This window comes from Misgurnus anguillicaudatus, chromosome 11 (assembly GCF_027580225.2).
Source record: "Misgurnus anguillicaudatus chromosome 11, ASM2758022v2, whole genome shotgun sequence".
Taxonomy (NCBI): domain Eukaryota; kingdom Metazoa; phylum Chordata; class Actinopteri; order Cypriniformes; family Cobitidae; genus Misgurnus; species Misgurnus anguillicaudatus.
This window is the reverse complement of record NC_073347.2, coordinates 19,504,262-19,519,368: the sequence shown is the minus strand read 5'-3', so window position 1 is coordinate 19,519,368 and position 15,107 is coordinate 19,504,262. Positions and strand designations below refer to the sequence as shown.

Here is a 15,107-nt window from a genome sequence, read left to right as displayed (position 1 = left end):
GAGCCATTTGTGTGTATGCATGAGAGTTAATATATGTTACAAAAATGACCTTATAGAATGATGGTACAGGTCAGTAACCACCAAACTGGATGTGTGTGTCAAAGCTCTTTTTTTGTGTTTTATTGATAATAAGTTTAGGTGTATTATAGTATTTCAGTTGCTTTTATTGACAGTATAACTGGTTAATAACATTTTTGTTGAAATGAGCATTCTGGGTAAAATTACCTTAATTTAACCAAAATAGTTTTTGATAAATATTAAACGTTTATTTGTTTCACACAGCAAGTATTTCATGTTATACAGCAAGCAATGACAAAGTTGTCTAAAAAAATTGTGTGGCTGGGTCACTTTAACCTGATGATGGCCATTATTTTAATATTTCATTTGCAGTTAATACTTAAATGGAAGCTTATTACTAAACACACTAAAATGCTATGCTGTATATTCTACCACCACCAAAACTAAGTTGTTGTATTTTAAATAGTTGGATTGGCGATTTTTCCCAGCATGAGTATAGCATTAGTGTTTCCCTCCACAACTGCAAAGAAGAATGGCCGGTTAAATGTCAGCACACGGTCATGGCTAGTTTGGGCATCTCTCTGGAAAACCTCAGATCCTTCCTCTGTCACTTCAAGCACATCCTTGTTGAATACCTGTGAGATATAAAGAGAGGTGTACAAGAAAAAGATCACTATATAGTCAACTTTGCTGGTTACATAAAAACTGTTATAGACGGACTGGTTAAAGTTTTGTACAATGAATTCCCCGAATTTTACCTGATCAACAGTAAAGTTCTCCTTGCTGCTAAGTCGACTGAAACTTGCATCGGCGCCCATGAGATATTTCTCCACTGTCATTTTAGATAGCACTGATCTCAGATCCGTCACAGCAGTCAGGGACAATTTTGGCAAATATAGCACCAAATGACTGTCAAAAAGTTACAGCAACACAAATATTATATTAGTTTTACACACATTTGACTATTTCAGGATATGTTTCCTAATCTTAAGGCTAAAACATAGTTAAAGGGGCCATGTCACAAGACTTTTTTAAGTTGTCAAATAAATATTTGGTGTCTCCAGAGCACATATCTGAAGTTTTAGCTCAAAATACCATATAGATAATTTATTATAGCATGTTAGAATTGCCACTTTGTAGGTGTGTGCAAAAATGTGCCGATTCGGGTGTTTCCTTTAAAATGCTAAGGAAGTGCAAACACTGATCACAATGATGGTGGTTTGTTGCAATTGAAACTCAATTGTGCTGTGAATTATTTTCTCTCTCTCTTTTTCTCTGCACTAAATGGCAGTGCTGTGGTTGGATAATGCAGATTAAGGGGTGGTATTATTATAATAAGAGCTCCTTATGACATCATAAGTAGAGCAAATTTCAATTACCAATTTTTTCATGTGCTTGTAGAGAATGGTTTACCAAAACTAAGTTACTGGGTTGATCTTTTTCACATTTTCTAGGTGGATAGAAGCACTGGGGCCCCAATCATAGCACTTAAACATGGAAAAAGTCAGATTTTCATGTCATGGCCCCTTTAAGGCATTTAATAGCAGCAAGTCTATGATATGTGTGGCTAACTTTCTTCTCAGATCGTATCATGCCCTGTTTATGCCTTGCACTTTTTATAATCTGGTAGTTTATTTGACTTTATTTTCTATTTTTTAAACACTAGGTATGGTTGGAATTGACACTGGGACAGTATCATACCATTATAAAATTAGAAGTGGAAATAAATATACAATAGTAGTGATTATAGACCAAATATTCACTCACGTCTCTTTCAAATGCTTATTCCATGTAGATATGACTTCTGTTCTGAGTTGCTTCTCAATGTCCTCCAGGCTGGTTTTCTCATGAGGCAATACTAGCATTACATAGGTCCTTTTACTGAGACTGAGTCTGACTACCGAACACTTCCTGCCAGCATCATTTAAGTACATGTGGCCTCCAAAATATTTCATCAAGGGTACTTGGACACTGGATTTCTCATCAATCCAGAACTGCTGCTCAGTGGTTGCATTAGGATCAGAAGCATATTTCCATTTGCCTGGGAAAGGTTATAGGGGACAAAATAAACCTCAACAAGTTTATGGTGCTATAGAAGTTTTGGTTTTTAAAATGCAACATTTTAGGCTGTTTCTAAAGCAAATGACATGAACCACTCACCTTTAAAATGGACTGAACTTGCAAAAAGCAAGTTAGTTTCTGGAGCCACATTCGTAAAAATGTTCTTCACCTTGCTGCCTGATGTCTTCTGGATAAAGTTGTTCAGCTGCCCCTCTGCTTCCTTAGGCTGCAAGAAGTCCACCGCACGGACAAAAGATTGATCAGAGAAGTCTTGTGTTCCACGTACAAAATCTTTGGAAAGGTCAGCATCTTTGTGAACAAAACTCCATACAAGCGTCTTAAACTCGTGTCTGGATTCATCCACGTGTGAGCTTAGGGCCTGAAGTGTACGCAGAACTTTGTGTCCATCCATAAAATATTCACAGCCTGGCCGATCTGACTCCCGGCTAAGTCCTAACAGCTGTTGGTAGGAAATGGCAGTCTTTTTGGATGCTCCAAGAAATAATGTCACCAACGTGCCAAAGGCATTCTTAGGTGATAGCACGGTGTTAGCATTCTTCTGTGTGGCACTAAGTGTCTGGTACATGCGTAACCCCAGGGAGTTTTGCAGTTCTGCTAACACGGCTGTGCGTTGGGTAAGGTTTTTGAGATCTGCTCCCGTGCTGCTGGGTCGTGGGTCTGGCTCAGTATTGTCTTGAAGAGGAGTCAGTGGATGGACCGTTTCTACCTGCTGGTGGTCGTCATTCTGGATGACCTCACAGCTGATGTTCTCAAAGCTAAAGAGGTTGAACGGGTGGACATACACACGATTGGCCATTCCCGTTGTAAAGCAGGAGATCATTAAGATTGTGAGGAACATCTTGTTTATATTCATTTATTGGAAAAGTCTCAAGCTGGACCTAAATGATAGTGAATATTTGATCAATTTAAGAAGAAATGCATATTTTTCTCAACATCTGAAGTTGCAACAGCTTTAAAACACTTAATATTAAATAAAAGCAAAATAATCAGTTTGTCTAAACCGTGAACATCTCTTCACAAACAGTTTTTTGTTTTTGAGAGCTCTGTCCTATTTTTTACATAATATATTGACAAGCAGCTCACAGCAGCTGAGGTCTTTGCACTTCTGCGATGCTTTTGAGGGCAAAAACCCTCTTGAACCAAAGGGCAACAACACACAATGAAGACAGAAACTATTATATATCAAATTTATGATAATCTAAAAAAAAACTATAATCGGAAATATTATTTTTCCTGTTTTAAGTATGTTTTAATTTTTTTTTCTTCAAAATATTAGATATATGCTTACAAATAAAATGCTGTGTTGTTTCATGGTTGGGTCAAATATGGACAAACCCAACCATAAGGTTAAAATTAACTTTTAAATACAAGTTTAATTGAGTAGAATGCACTGTTAAATCCCTTTGTGCACTTAAGTTGAATCAACTTGAATTTACAATTTATTTCAACTTTCTTGGCTAGTGAGAAGTTGCTATAAATTATAAGAATACTTAAGGTAATTCATTTATAATTTATAGCAACTGCAAACTAGTCAAGAAAGTTGAAATTAATTGCGAATTCTAGTTGATTCAACTGAACAATTTAAGTGCAACAAGGAATATTTTAAAGTGTATACGTATATTATTAATAACCCAATAGTGTTTATATATATATATATATATGAAGAGTTTCGTTGCAAAACGAGATAAATCCATTTTTTTTACATTTTTGTGAAAACATCTTTTTTATTATGTTATCATGTTATTATTTTGTTTTATGGTGCTACTTAATTGTATTTTTTAAGTTATGAAGGTTTAAATCAAAACAAACCAACTGCAGTTGAATTGAAATTAATTGGAATGCACAACCAAAAAACGAGATTTCTGAACAATTAAAAAAACGGTGGTTATCTTGTTCTGCAACGAAACTCTTCATATATATAAACCAACTATGGGTTATAACATTCCAGCATCATGTATGCCAGTGTATACTGAATAACTAAATGCATTGTTATTTAGATAAATTCACAAGTTTCACAGCAAACCAAAATAGCGGTATATTATCATTTGTCAGGAATATTTTATCTACTTTCCACAAGAACAATCTGCCAAAAAATGTATAATGAAATGTAGGATTTAATAAAAGTTTTCCACATATACATACTTAATCATAAAATCTGAAAAAGATTAAAAGAGCTCATGTTTACCTTTAGAGGACTTGCTGCTGAATCTACTATAGTGGACTGAAGGTTTACCCTCTATTTAAATAACATTTAGGAGGATGACAAGTTCCCGTAGTTACTCATTGACAGTATTGAGACATTCAGATTTTCTCCAATGTTCCGCTTTAGAGTGGTTTCTGTGTCTGTATATTGATAAACAGTTCAGAGAGTCAGTGGAGAGCACACTAACATGTTTACCTAACGCATGATGCAAGACTATAGAGAACACTAAGTTGAAGCTGACGTTCACAAGTCAAAAACCCGGGAACTCCGGTGAGTCATGTTTTATAAAGGCCTCATGCAATTGCTTCAGTTTTTCACCTGTTTTGCCCCTAAACAAAATTTTATTTCACAACTGCTGAAAAATCAGTGATTTTAGGTATGTTAAGTAAATCAGAGATTAATTGCTGATTCTCCAAAGTGGCTTATTAGGCCCATTTCAAGATCTCTATAGAAAGTAGTATATGAAAATATGGTTGATTCAGTTGAATGCAGCCTACCAAGTCAGCTGAATAACTCTCTAGAAGAACTTGATATGCTACTATCTTCCTTCCTCAAAGATGGTATTTCAAATCCTCTGTGAACACAACAGCAAACTCGAGGGCTGCAGTCTGCAGGAAGAAAATGGCACAGACTAAAGTGATTTTTACAACTATATCCAACAGGTAGATCTCAGGTCACTGGTGTACCTCAAGTATCAGTGCTTGGACCACTCCTATTTTCTATATACACAGCATACCTCTATTTTTCTCTCTCTCTTTTTTCCAACAAGTATGGACTCTTTGTATAACATTTTTCATATTACTGTATCCTTGAAATCATTCGCTTCATTGTGGATTTATTTTTTGGATTAATTATCTGCTAACTGCCTAAATGTAAAACTTGACTATTTCAGACAGAAAAAATGTCAAACTATAGTCAACATCTTTACTATATGAGAAGTGGCAGCAGAACAGAGTTTAAAGGGGATTAAAAGCATGCTGATGAATACTTCATAAAGGTAGCTTATATCTGTATATTTACCAAGGCAGGTATTTTAAAGAACTAGATAAATATATTCCCTGCAATCAAATAAACATATTGCAACATTTAAAACCTCTACACATATATAACACACAGGAAATCACGTACACCCAAACACGTCGTGTGTCAGTCGCACTTCAGATGTCGAAATGCCACGTTTTTTCCCCCCAAAATGCCAGCATGTATTTGAACTGAACGTTTGCTGACAGTCGTGACGTGCATGATGTTATTCTGTCTCGTAACGCCACCCACAGGGTTGTTTCAAAAGTGCCGTGGGCAGCTGTGAACTAGACCCGTGTGACCTCAGTCTTCATCCGGATTGAACTCTTTCAAGATCATTATCATTTTGATGAAGGTGTTTCCGTTTCTGGTGCATTTGGTGATGCAATTCAAAGTGTTCATTTACCGAGATCAGACACACACAACTTGTCGAGATGTTCAGTTGGAAGTAGCCTAGTCAACTTCGTTTTAAAGTTTTTTTTTTTTTTTTGAATAGACAATCCGGAGTTCTTCATTTAAAACCGGTAATGTTATTTTAGGACTGTTGCTTTGACAGTAACTGAGACTAGTTTACTTTTATCTCAAGAAGTAAAGACAAACAAAGCAGCAAGATGACAGAGGAAGACGAAGGAAGTTTTTCATATATAAAGACTTTTCCTCAAGTGTTTCCTGTATTTAGATTTCGTTCTCAAAGTGACACATCTGCTTTTAAATCAAGAATACTAACCAGACTGCGTCAGGCTTGCTCAGGTAGGCTGCTGTTTGTTTGTTTGTTTGTTTTAAATATTGCTATCTGTTTTATAATCGGGTTTATTCGGCATTAAAGCAAATGATGCAGGCTTTTGTATTGGAAGGATTTTCCTTCTGAATGATCCACTATCCTCAATGATTCACCGGTTTGTTATAAAGTATGTAGAGGATAATTATTAGTCCTTACAGTTATCTGTTCTTAAGAAAATAATATTGGCCTATTGATATGTATTGTTTATTTATTCTTTAAAAAGTTCACTGTCAAGCATATGTGGTCTACACAGGATAACTAATAGTGATTTTCTCATTTACTAAAGCAAATGAGCAAAGATAAAAAAAAATACATGTTTAAAACCTAAGACAGAATACAAAGGTTTGCCCAAATGCAATAGTGTCCGAGTATAAGACCATGCACCTGAACCACACAGGATATTCTTGCGGGTTGCTGGTGTTTCTCTTTCAAAAACAATAATGTACTTCTGACTTGTGAGCAGTCATTCTTAAATGCGTTGAACTTGTAGGCATTTTGTCTGTATAGGCTAAAATTTTATTTAAAACTAAAATACTGCATTGCAACTGCTAGAAATAAGTTACATAAAAGATACTTCACTACTTTGATAAAAAATTTAACTTAATTCTATGATTTACAAACTTAATTTCTGGCTTGATCAAAAATAATGGTTGTTTTTATATCATTATTTTTTTTATACACCTTTGTGCATAAACAGTGCATTTGATGACCATATTGGTACCAAATGGCCGTACCTAAAGGGTACATATTAGGACGTTTTTAAAAGGTATTGTCCCCGTGACAACATCCATACCAGAAAATGTCTGATAATCAGTTTACACCAGGGGTCTCCAACCCTGCTCCTGGTAAGCTACTGTCCTGCAGATTTTAGCTCCAACCCCAATTAAACACAACTGGCAGGTGTGTTGGAGCTGAAGTCTGCAAGACGCTATCTCTCCAGGAGCAGGGTTGGAGACACTTACACTATGCACATTTAAGCTTTAACATCTATATCTGTAAAGTATTGTTGTGCATCTCGGTGGTAAATGTTTTGTTCTGGGGTGACGAAGCATTTTATTTCTTGTCCTGCCACGAAGAGGAGAAATTACAATTTCTAAACCGTCTGTAATTAGTTATCACAGTTATCGCCCACATTGTAACCTTTAACACCTGTGTGTATATATAACAAGATGACAGATGATCTCACTGAGAACGTAATCGGAAATAACACTTCAGAGGCTTAAAATGTTGTTTGTGGTTTGGTATAAAATCATAGTTTACTAAAACTGTTGTTAAATTCTGGTGGTTCTAGTAGGGGAGAACGGGGCACAACCTAACGCTTTTTGGCTTTGACTATCATTAAAAAAAATTAAGTTAGATTAATAATTTATTTACACAATCAACAAACATATCTCTGCTACAAATAAACACTTAAAGTTTGTTTGTGGGACCTATCGTTATCGTACAATTACACCGAAAGCGTTACACAGAGAGTGCAAATGTTATAACTTGCCCCATAGGTGGGGTTCATTGCAACAAACAAAGTTTGTTGTAACACCTACTAGAAAATTTTGTTTAACACAAATAATTATTAAATCAAATTCTGTCTATATATACACTAAAGGTGTATATTGTTTATATATCTGTCTATAATAGATAAATATTAACAAATTCATTCATTCACAATCCTTCATCTAACCATCCTTGTATTATGCATCAATGCATATAAATATATATTTTTTAAAAGGGCTGCACAATTAAGACAAAAAAAATCATATTGTGAATTATTTCCCCTGATATTGTATTAACAGGTATCGTTTTGATTAATAGTATTTAAATTGTTTTCATTTCATGTATACTGGACGCTTAGTAACACTGTGTTACAACTAACCCCGCTGTGTAAAAATGATTTCAGTACCAGCTATCAGTTAGTAGGAGTTGCTGACATGTCGAAATCGTGTTATGTTTTAAGTAACAAGAATAATATAAGGTTGGATTTGGTGACTTACACACCCAACTCAGAAATCGAAAAAAAAACCATAAGACTAAGAAATGTACTTTTATTCCTTCAAAACACTCTTTGTTTAATATCGTAAACAAAACACATCAAAACTTTACACAAATTACAGGAGATAATTTTCTGACAGTAAAAGAAAAACACCAAAAGCACAGATTGCTCGACCCTGTATAAATATGTAAAGTAGCTGCGTTACAATTAACCCATGTCAGTTTGTGCCCCGCTCACCCCTACACATGTGAGCATTATGGAAATGATTTTATTTTAGGATAGAAATGACATACATAAGGAATAATTGACGACGGGTCGTTGAATTATTTGAAAATAATGCACACCAAAGGTGGTAATGCGGCAAGAGGCGAAGCGAAGTTACACCTCGGGTGTACATTATTTTCAAATAATTCGAAGGACCAGAGTGAATTATTCCACTTATACCAAAGTTACCCCAAAACATTGCTCTGGTGGTTATTTTAAGACATAGGACAGGTTAGGTGCGCCTTTTACAGAAAAATAATCAACACCCGTGGAACATTTCTTAACCAGTCAGAATAACATCAACAGACCTGTGGTATAAACCGTAACAATGACAAAAATATTTACAAACTTTCATGTCTACAAGCACAATCCTAGGCCTACGGAAAATTTAACCCTTTTATTGGTATTGTTTACATTATATTTTTATGTCTTTTAGAAAGAAGAATGGTTTTGTATTACATAAGGCTCATATTTATGATGTTGTACTGAGTAAGATATCTATAGAAATGGCAGTTTAAACCACTTCCTGACCTTTCAGTCAAATAAACTACACAGTTTGCTCTATCAAAGCTTTTTTATTAGTCATTTAAACATTTTGTTTAATTTACATGCACACTTATTCATTTAGCAAATGCTTTTATCTAAATCAATATGCAATTTACTAATAAAGGAGAATTTAATGTTTTCTTTAAAAGCCAACAATAAGCACAGTATGGCTCTATCTATTCAAAGAAATACTGTTAAAAATTAAATAACCTCTCAGGCTTTGAGATTTCATAGTACATCATCTGTTTGTAAAAAGTTAAAGATTTCATGATTTTATTGTAATCACTTCTGTTACCACCGAATATCTCACATAGCAGTTACTGAACCAAACTGACTCTACATGACAAATCTCAAGGGTCATAATTTGCTGTTTGTGACTGGGCGTCTGGGTGTGTGTGAGAGACATGATGACAGTGATAGCATTTTAAATAGCCATGTTCAAAGCACATCTGTGCTGGTTGTCAACTCTTCGGCTGAAATGTACATTATGATGTACATTTGGTTGCAGAAAATTATTCGAATGATCACAGCAGCTCAGATGTTTTAAATATGCCAAAGTTAAAATTAACGTATTTGTCTGTTGTGCTGTGTTTCTTCTAGTTTTTTTTAATTATTTTTCTTCCTTGCAATTTTAAAGCATGTCCACAAGAGGGATGTCTGCATTCAGATTTTCAAATGCAGTGCGTGGTATTGGACTGTCAACCCGCTTTAAGAATTGTTCTGTGGTGAAATGGTTTAAGACAAGCTTTAAAACCACCTGATTGTTTTCAAATCCTCACATCAATAATTCACATCGTTCGTCATAGCGCTGGACCGATTGTGTTCTTGCAGCCACTTAATGCTACTTAGAAGTGTACACAGCATCCTTTCTCTGTCAGCCATCACAACAGGATCTATGTAGTTCTTGCAAAGCAGTCAATGTGTTCTGAGAAGCATGCGAAGAAAGTGACACATTTAAATATACATCCAACTGTTGTTTGCATCAATACAACCTCTACTTTATCTTTCACACTGTGTGATTTGGTAATGCATGGTGAAGCTCTCTGTTTGTTTGTATTAATTTGTAGGTTTCACGTCCTTTGATGCTGGTGTAAGGATGCGTGTTGTCCCTCTGTACACAATTAGTCATGTAATGATACACAGCTAATGATGGCAGAATAGGGCTGCTGAGAGTGGTTGCCCTTTTCTAACAATACACTCAAGACAGAACTCATTAAGCAACCTTTTATAGCTTGCTTCTCTCACCTGAATGAATAGATTATTATGGAACATTAAAGATAGTGTGTCAATATTGGTGACTTTGTATTTTATACGGTACAGAGTACAGTTTTATATTAAGATAGGATTATAGAGATTACTTTTACCTGTTGGTTTTTAGTTAAAAAGTTCACTAGTTGAAAGTTATGTCTTAGTATGCCTGTGTCCTACCCGTTAGAAAATTTTGACATGCAAACCATATGTGTATGTCTCCTTATTACAATGAGTGTATATTTATTATGTACATGTGCCAGTAGCACACTTGCAGAGTGTAGTGCTTGCAACACCGAGTCCGTTCCCTGTGTTATTTAGACTTTAAAGGAAAACCACAGTTTTTCAATATTTTACTATGTTCTTACCTCAACTTAGATGAATTAATACATACCTTTCTTTTTTCATTGCATGCACTATTGCACTTTATCTTTGTGCAGTGTGTCGTGGATGTGTTGGCGTTTGGCCTAGCCCCATTCATTCCTTGGGATCCAGACAGGGATAAATTTAAAAGGCACCAAACACTTCCATGTTTTCCCCATTTAAAGACTGGTATATGAGTAGTTAAACGAGTAAGTATGGTGGCACAAAATAAAACGTGGTGATTTTTTTAAGCAGATAAAAATGAGAACTATATTGTATGGCGGAAGAGCACTTAGTTTGCAGCGCTTCGACCTCGGCGCGCAGTAACATCATCACCATTGACTAGGGCTGGGCGATAAAGCTAAAATGTTTATCGTCGATATAACATGTTATATTATTCTATAGCGATAATTATTGATACATTTTATTAAGCTTTTTAAAAAATTACAAGTAGCTAGAAAAAAAAAGACTTTAAACAACTGTGTTTTATTTACACACTTTATTCAGGCAAACAATAAACAATTTTAGTTTAGTAGTACACAAAGTGTATATCTTACATAAAGATGCATAAAGACTGCAACACTGGCGAGCTAATATTTCTTTTATCATTGACGATCTCCTCAGCCACAACACTTATTTTTACACTTTTTCGTGCTTTTCCTGTTACATGGTGATGACGCAACCGAACCCCACAGCAACACTTGTTATTGACTGTTTGCTTGTCACTCGCAGCACGCTCCTTTATCACGGCATATAATAGGCTATTTAAGATATAGGAATGGCGATGTAGTGTAGTCCAATGCAGTTTTAGCAATGCATTAACATGCGTCATATCAAAGTTTTTTTCCTGTCGTTATCGATAAAGGTGTGTCAACGGTACACATCGATATTGTTTTATCACCAAGCCCTACTCCTGACTACTCCCCCTCTCGCTTAAACTTCCATAAATATTACTGCGCCCAAATTCAAAAACTTGGAAGTGTTTGGTGGCTTCTGGGTTGATCCCTGTTTGGATCCTAAGGAATAAATGGGGCTAGGCTTAATGCTAACACATTCACGATGCGCTGTACAAAGATTAAGTGCACGCATTGAATGAGGATGGGTATGTGTTGATTCGTCTGGGTTGAGGTAGGAACATGGTAAAGTGTTGGAAAACAGTGGTGTTTTCCTTTAAAGGAACATGCCCAGATTTTGGGAGTTTGGCTTGTTCACCGTATCCCCCGGGGTTGGATGGGTCCGTGCATGCCTTTCTCATCTCTGTGCGTGCTGTGGCTCTGTCTGGCGCAGCCCCCGCTAGCTTAGCTTAGCACAAAGACTGGAAGTAAATGGCTTCAGCTAGCAAACTGCTCCCAATACGTGACAAAATAACGTGAACATTTTCCTATTTATGTGTTGTGATTTGTATAGTTACACCGTGTACAAATAACAAGGTCATATGAGGCAAAGCCATCTTTTAACAGTATACATACTGGGATTAATATTCTCAGAAGACGAAGCACTGCTACTTGGGGTCAGTGATTTGCACAACTCTGACCGAACTCTCTGCTCCTCACCAGGGGGCTTATCGGGTGCTGCGAGCAAATCACTCCGCCCATGTAGCAGTGCTTCGACTTCAGAGAATATAGTTCCCAGTATGTATACTGTTAAAAAATGCCTGTCTCCATATTACTTCGTTATTTGTACACTGTGTGACTATACAAATCACAACACACAAATAGGAAAATGTTCGCATTATTTTGTCACTTATTGGGAGCAGTATGTTAGCTGGAGCCGTGCATTTCCGGTCTCTGTGCTGAGCTAGGCTGGCGGGGGCTGCGTCAGACAGATTTGCTGCACGCACGGAGATGAGAAGGGTATTTATGAACTTATCTGACTCTGGGGGATTACAGTGAATACGCTAAAATCCCAAAATGTGGACGTGTTCCTTTAAAGAGGTAAGAAATAAATGGTTACAGTAGGTCCAGATATGCATACATTTGGTACCAATATGTACATCTGAGGTACTAATATAAAGTCTTTAGGTGCAAAGGTGTACTTTTTGAAGGGGAATCGCCCCAGTGACAGCTTGGGACCATTTTTTGACCAGTTTTTCATGCAGGAAACACGCATACCGAAGAATGTGTAGTTTTAAGTCACTGTAAGACCCTTTAGATAAAGACGTATGCTAAATGTGTACTGTAAGTATTAATGATATAAAATTTACTTATGTTTTAGTAAGAAGTCAAACTGTTAATGAAAAGAACATTATTAAAGAAGTATTGTCTTGAAGGTGTTTTTTCTTTATCTTTTGCAGAAGAACACCTTCATTTTAAAATGGTATGCCTGCATGATGTAATCATAGATATTGATAGCACAATATAACTTGTATCTAATATTAGAGAACCTGAATCCATGTGCACCTGCTAGGTACGTTTTTGGTTCCTGATGGTTTGTTTACCACCCTGCTGTATATGTAGCTTTTAAATTCTCTTCTCTTAGTGTGCAGCTTCATCTTAAGTAGGAGTCTTCCTTGAGCGGCTGTATGTGTCAGACAGTGTAGGCGTTCTCAGCAGACACACAAAGAGCACATGTGAAGATTGGCCATCATGCTTTTCATCTGTAATTGCTATGCTCTGTTGTATTTTTAGAGCGGAGAGAATGGCATTTGCATTTATTCAACTTTTTAACAAATAAAGTTGGTTTATCGGCTTTTGAGCATTTGTAGTTACGACCCACAACCTACCAAGGACTTAAACCATGAGCATGGCGGTTACTTGTATTTTTTGCTTGTTACTGGGACAGTACCTACAAAAAGGAAATCCTGCTGTAAACTTAAACACCTTAAGATGTACCCTTGAGGGATAAAGGTCTGTGTAATTATAATGTTAACTCTACCACCCTATAGTGACAAACTAAAAATTTTTTCTGACAGTGTAATATATCCAGTGTGTATATATGCTGTGGTTAAAAAGGTAATTTTGCCTGAACTGGCTTGTGTGGTAATCTAACCTGACAGTTTGTGATTTGCTGCTTTTGTGAAGTATAAATCACTCATAATGCTTTTTTTAGAGGCTGGGTCACATCACAGTTTGCTTTTATCCCAGCATTGGTTAATAGCAAAACATAACCTGCCTTAGTTAAAATGTCACAGTCTAAAGTCACAATATTCCACAACACACAGGACTATATCAGGATGTTGCCATGATCTTTTAACAGCAATAGTGCTGTTTCAACAACATGGAGATTTAATAAATCGCTCTCGGAAGTGCTCGGTGGACTTCAGCACCTTTTTTTAAATACATATTGCCATTGATTCCTTGTATGCTTGGTTAACATTACCAATATTAACTGCAACTTAGACCACCAAGCTGTTCATTTAGGCAGTGGTTACTGTGTTCATAACAAGAACGTTTGTATTTTGCATAACTCTTTGAAAACATCAATTTATGTGGTTTGATTTACATATGTATATGGTTTATGTAGGTTGTTAAGTAGGTGCTCAGCTGCTCTTTAATTCTGTTGACCACTAAAGTTCTAAACCATAGCAACAGTGTAAATATGTTGTTGGCCGATAGTAGTATGAACACTGTCATTGCAAGGCAATCATTGTTGTTTTTCTCTATAGTTTATAAGGTATAAATTGGAAAGATGTTACAAAATCTGGTGCATTTTTACGTTTAGTTTTTAAATACTTAAAGGGACACTCCACTTTATTGAAAATAGGCTCATTTCTAGTTTCCCTAGAGTTAAACATTTAATTTTTACAGTTTTGGAATCCATTCAGCTAATCCCCGGGTCTGACGGTACCACTTTTAGCATAGCTTAGCATAATCCAGTGAATCTGATTAGACCATTAGCATCGTACTAAAAAAATAACCAAAGAGTTGCGATATTTTTTTCAATTTAAACCTTGACTCTTCTGTAGTTACATTGTGTACTAAGAACAACGGAAAATTAAAAGTTGCGATTTTCTAGGCAGATATGGCTAGGAACTAAACTCTCGTTCTGGCGTAATAATCAAGGACTTTGTTGCTGTAACATAGCTGCAGGAGGCACAACGATACTACACAGTGCCTGAAAATAGTCCCTTTCTATTGAAAGTAACCAAGGGGACTATTTTCGGGCAATGCTTAATATCACTACGCGTGCTGCAGCCAGAAGAGTCAAGTTTAAATAGAAAAAATATCGAAACTCTTTGGTTATTTTTTGCGCGATGCTAATGGTCTAATCAGATTCAATGGACTATGCTAAGCTATGCTAAAAGTGGAACCGTCAGACCCAGAGATCAGCCGAAAACGGTAAAAATCAAATGTTTAACTCTACCGGAGCTGAAAAATGACCAAAAGAAGTGGAGTGTCCTTTTAACTTAATGGATTAATACTCAAGTACATAAATCATTTTTTGTCTGGAATGAAATGACGTATCTATCAGATTGTAAAAACAAGCAAAAATTGTGTACTAGCCATAGGTTATCCATGTTAAAATAAAGTTGCTTATAATCTTGGATAAGATATGCTGTGTGTCATGACTGGTGATAAGCTGATAAGAGCTATAATTTTCACATTTTAGGACGAGATGCTCAAACATTTTTATGAAAGTATCACTGTGCTTACAAC

The 15,107-nt window shown here is 36.0% G+C and overlaps 2 protein-coding genes across 3 annotated transcripts in view; one reads left to right on the top strand and one right to left on the bottom strand.

The window, feature by feature from the left end:
- Window positions 1–143: 143 nt before the first annotated feature.
- On the bottom strand, window positions 144–4,439 carry agt (angiotensinogen). The gene is made up of 5 exons (XM_055171159.2): window positions 4,286–4,439; window positions 2,179–2,978; window positions 1,786–2,059; window positions 777–927; window positions 144–653 (listed from the first exon to the last, which is right to left on the bottom strand). The coding sequence occupies exons 2-5, from the start codon at window positions 2,951–2,953 to the stop codon at window positions 477–479; spliced, it is 1,377 nt and encodes a 458-aa protein (XP_055027134.2). The 5' UTR covers window positions 2,954–2,978; window positions 4,286–4,439; the 3' UTR covers window positions 144–476.
- Window positions 4,440–5,625: 1,186 nt separating this feature from the next.
- Window positions 5,626–15,107, top strand: part of phactr2 (phosphatase and actin regulator 2) — a 43,231-nt gene continuing 33,749 nt past the window's right edge. Inside the window, exon 1 of one of the 2 annotated variants that reach the window (XM_055171160.2) lies at window positions 5,626–6,073. In XM_055171160.2, the coding sequence (XP_055027135.1) occupies window positions 5,935–6,073 (139 nt within the window). In that variant the 5' untranslated portion in view covers window positions 5,626–5,934. The remainder of the gene's footprint in view (window positions 6,074–15,107) is intronic. The other variant, XM_055171163.2, reaches the window with a different exon arrangement.

Bases quoted from the DNA above. Each gene is read 5' to 3' on its own strand.
- agt (XM_055171159.2), bottom strand. From the start codon at position 2,953: ATGAATATAAACAAGATGTTCCTCACAATCTTAATGATCTCCTGCTTT. The intron at 2,060-2,178 runs GTGAGTGGTTCA...AACCTTTCCCAG, and splicing joins AAGTTCAGTCCATTTTAAAG to GCAAATGGAAATATGCTTCT. The intron at 654-776 runs GTAAAATTCGGG...TATATCTCACAG, and splicing joins AGAACTTTACTGTTGATCAG to GTATTCAACAAGGATGTGCT.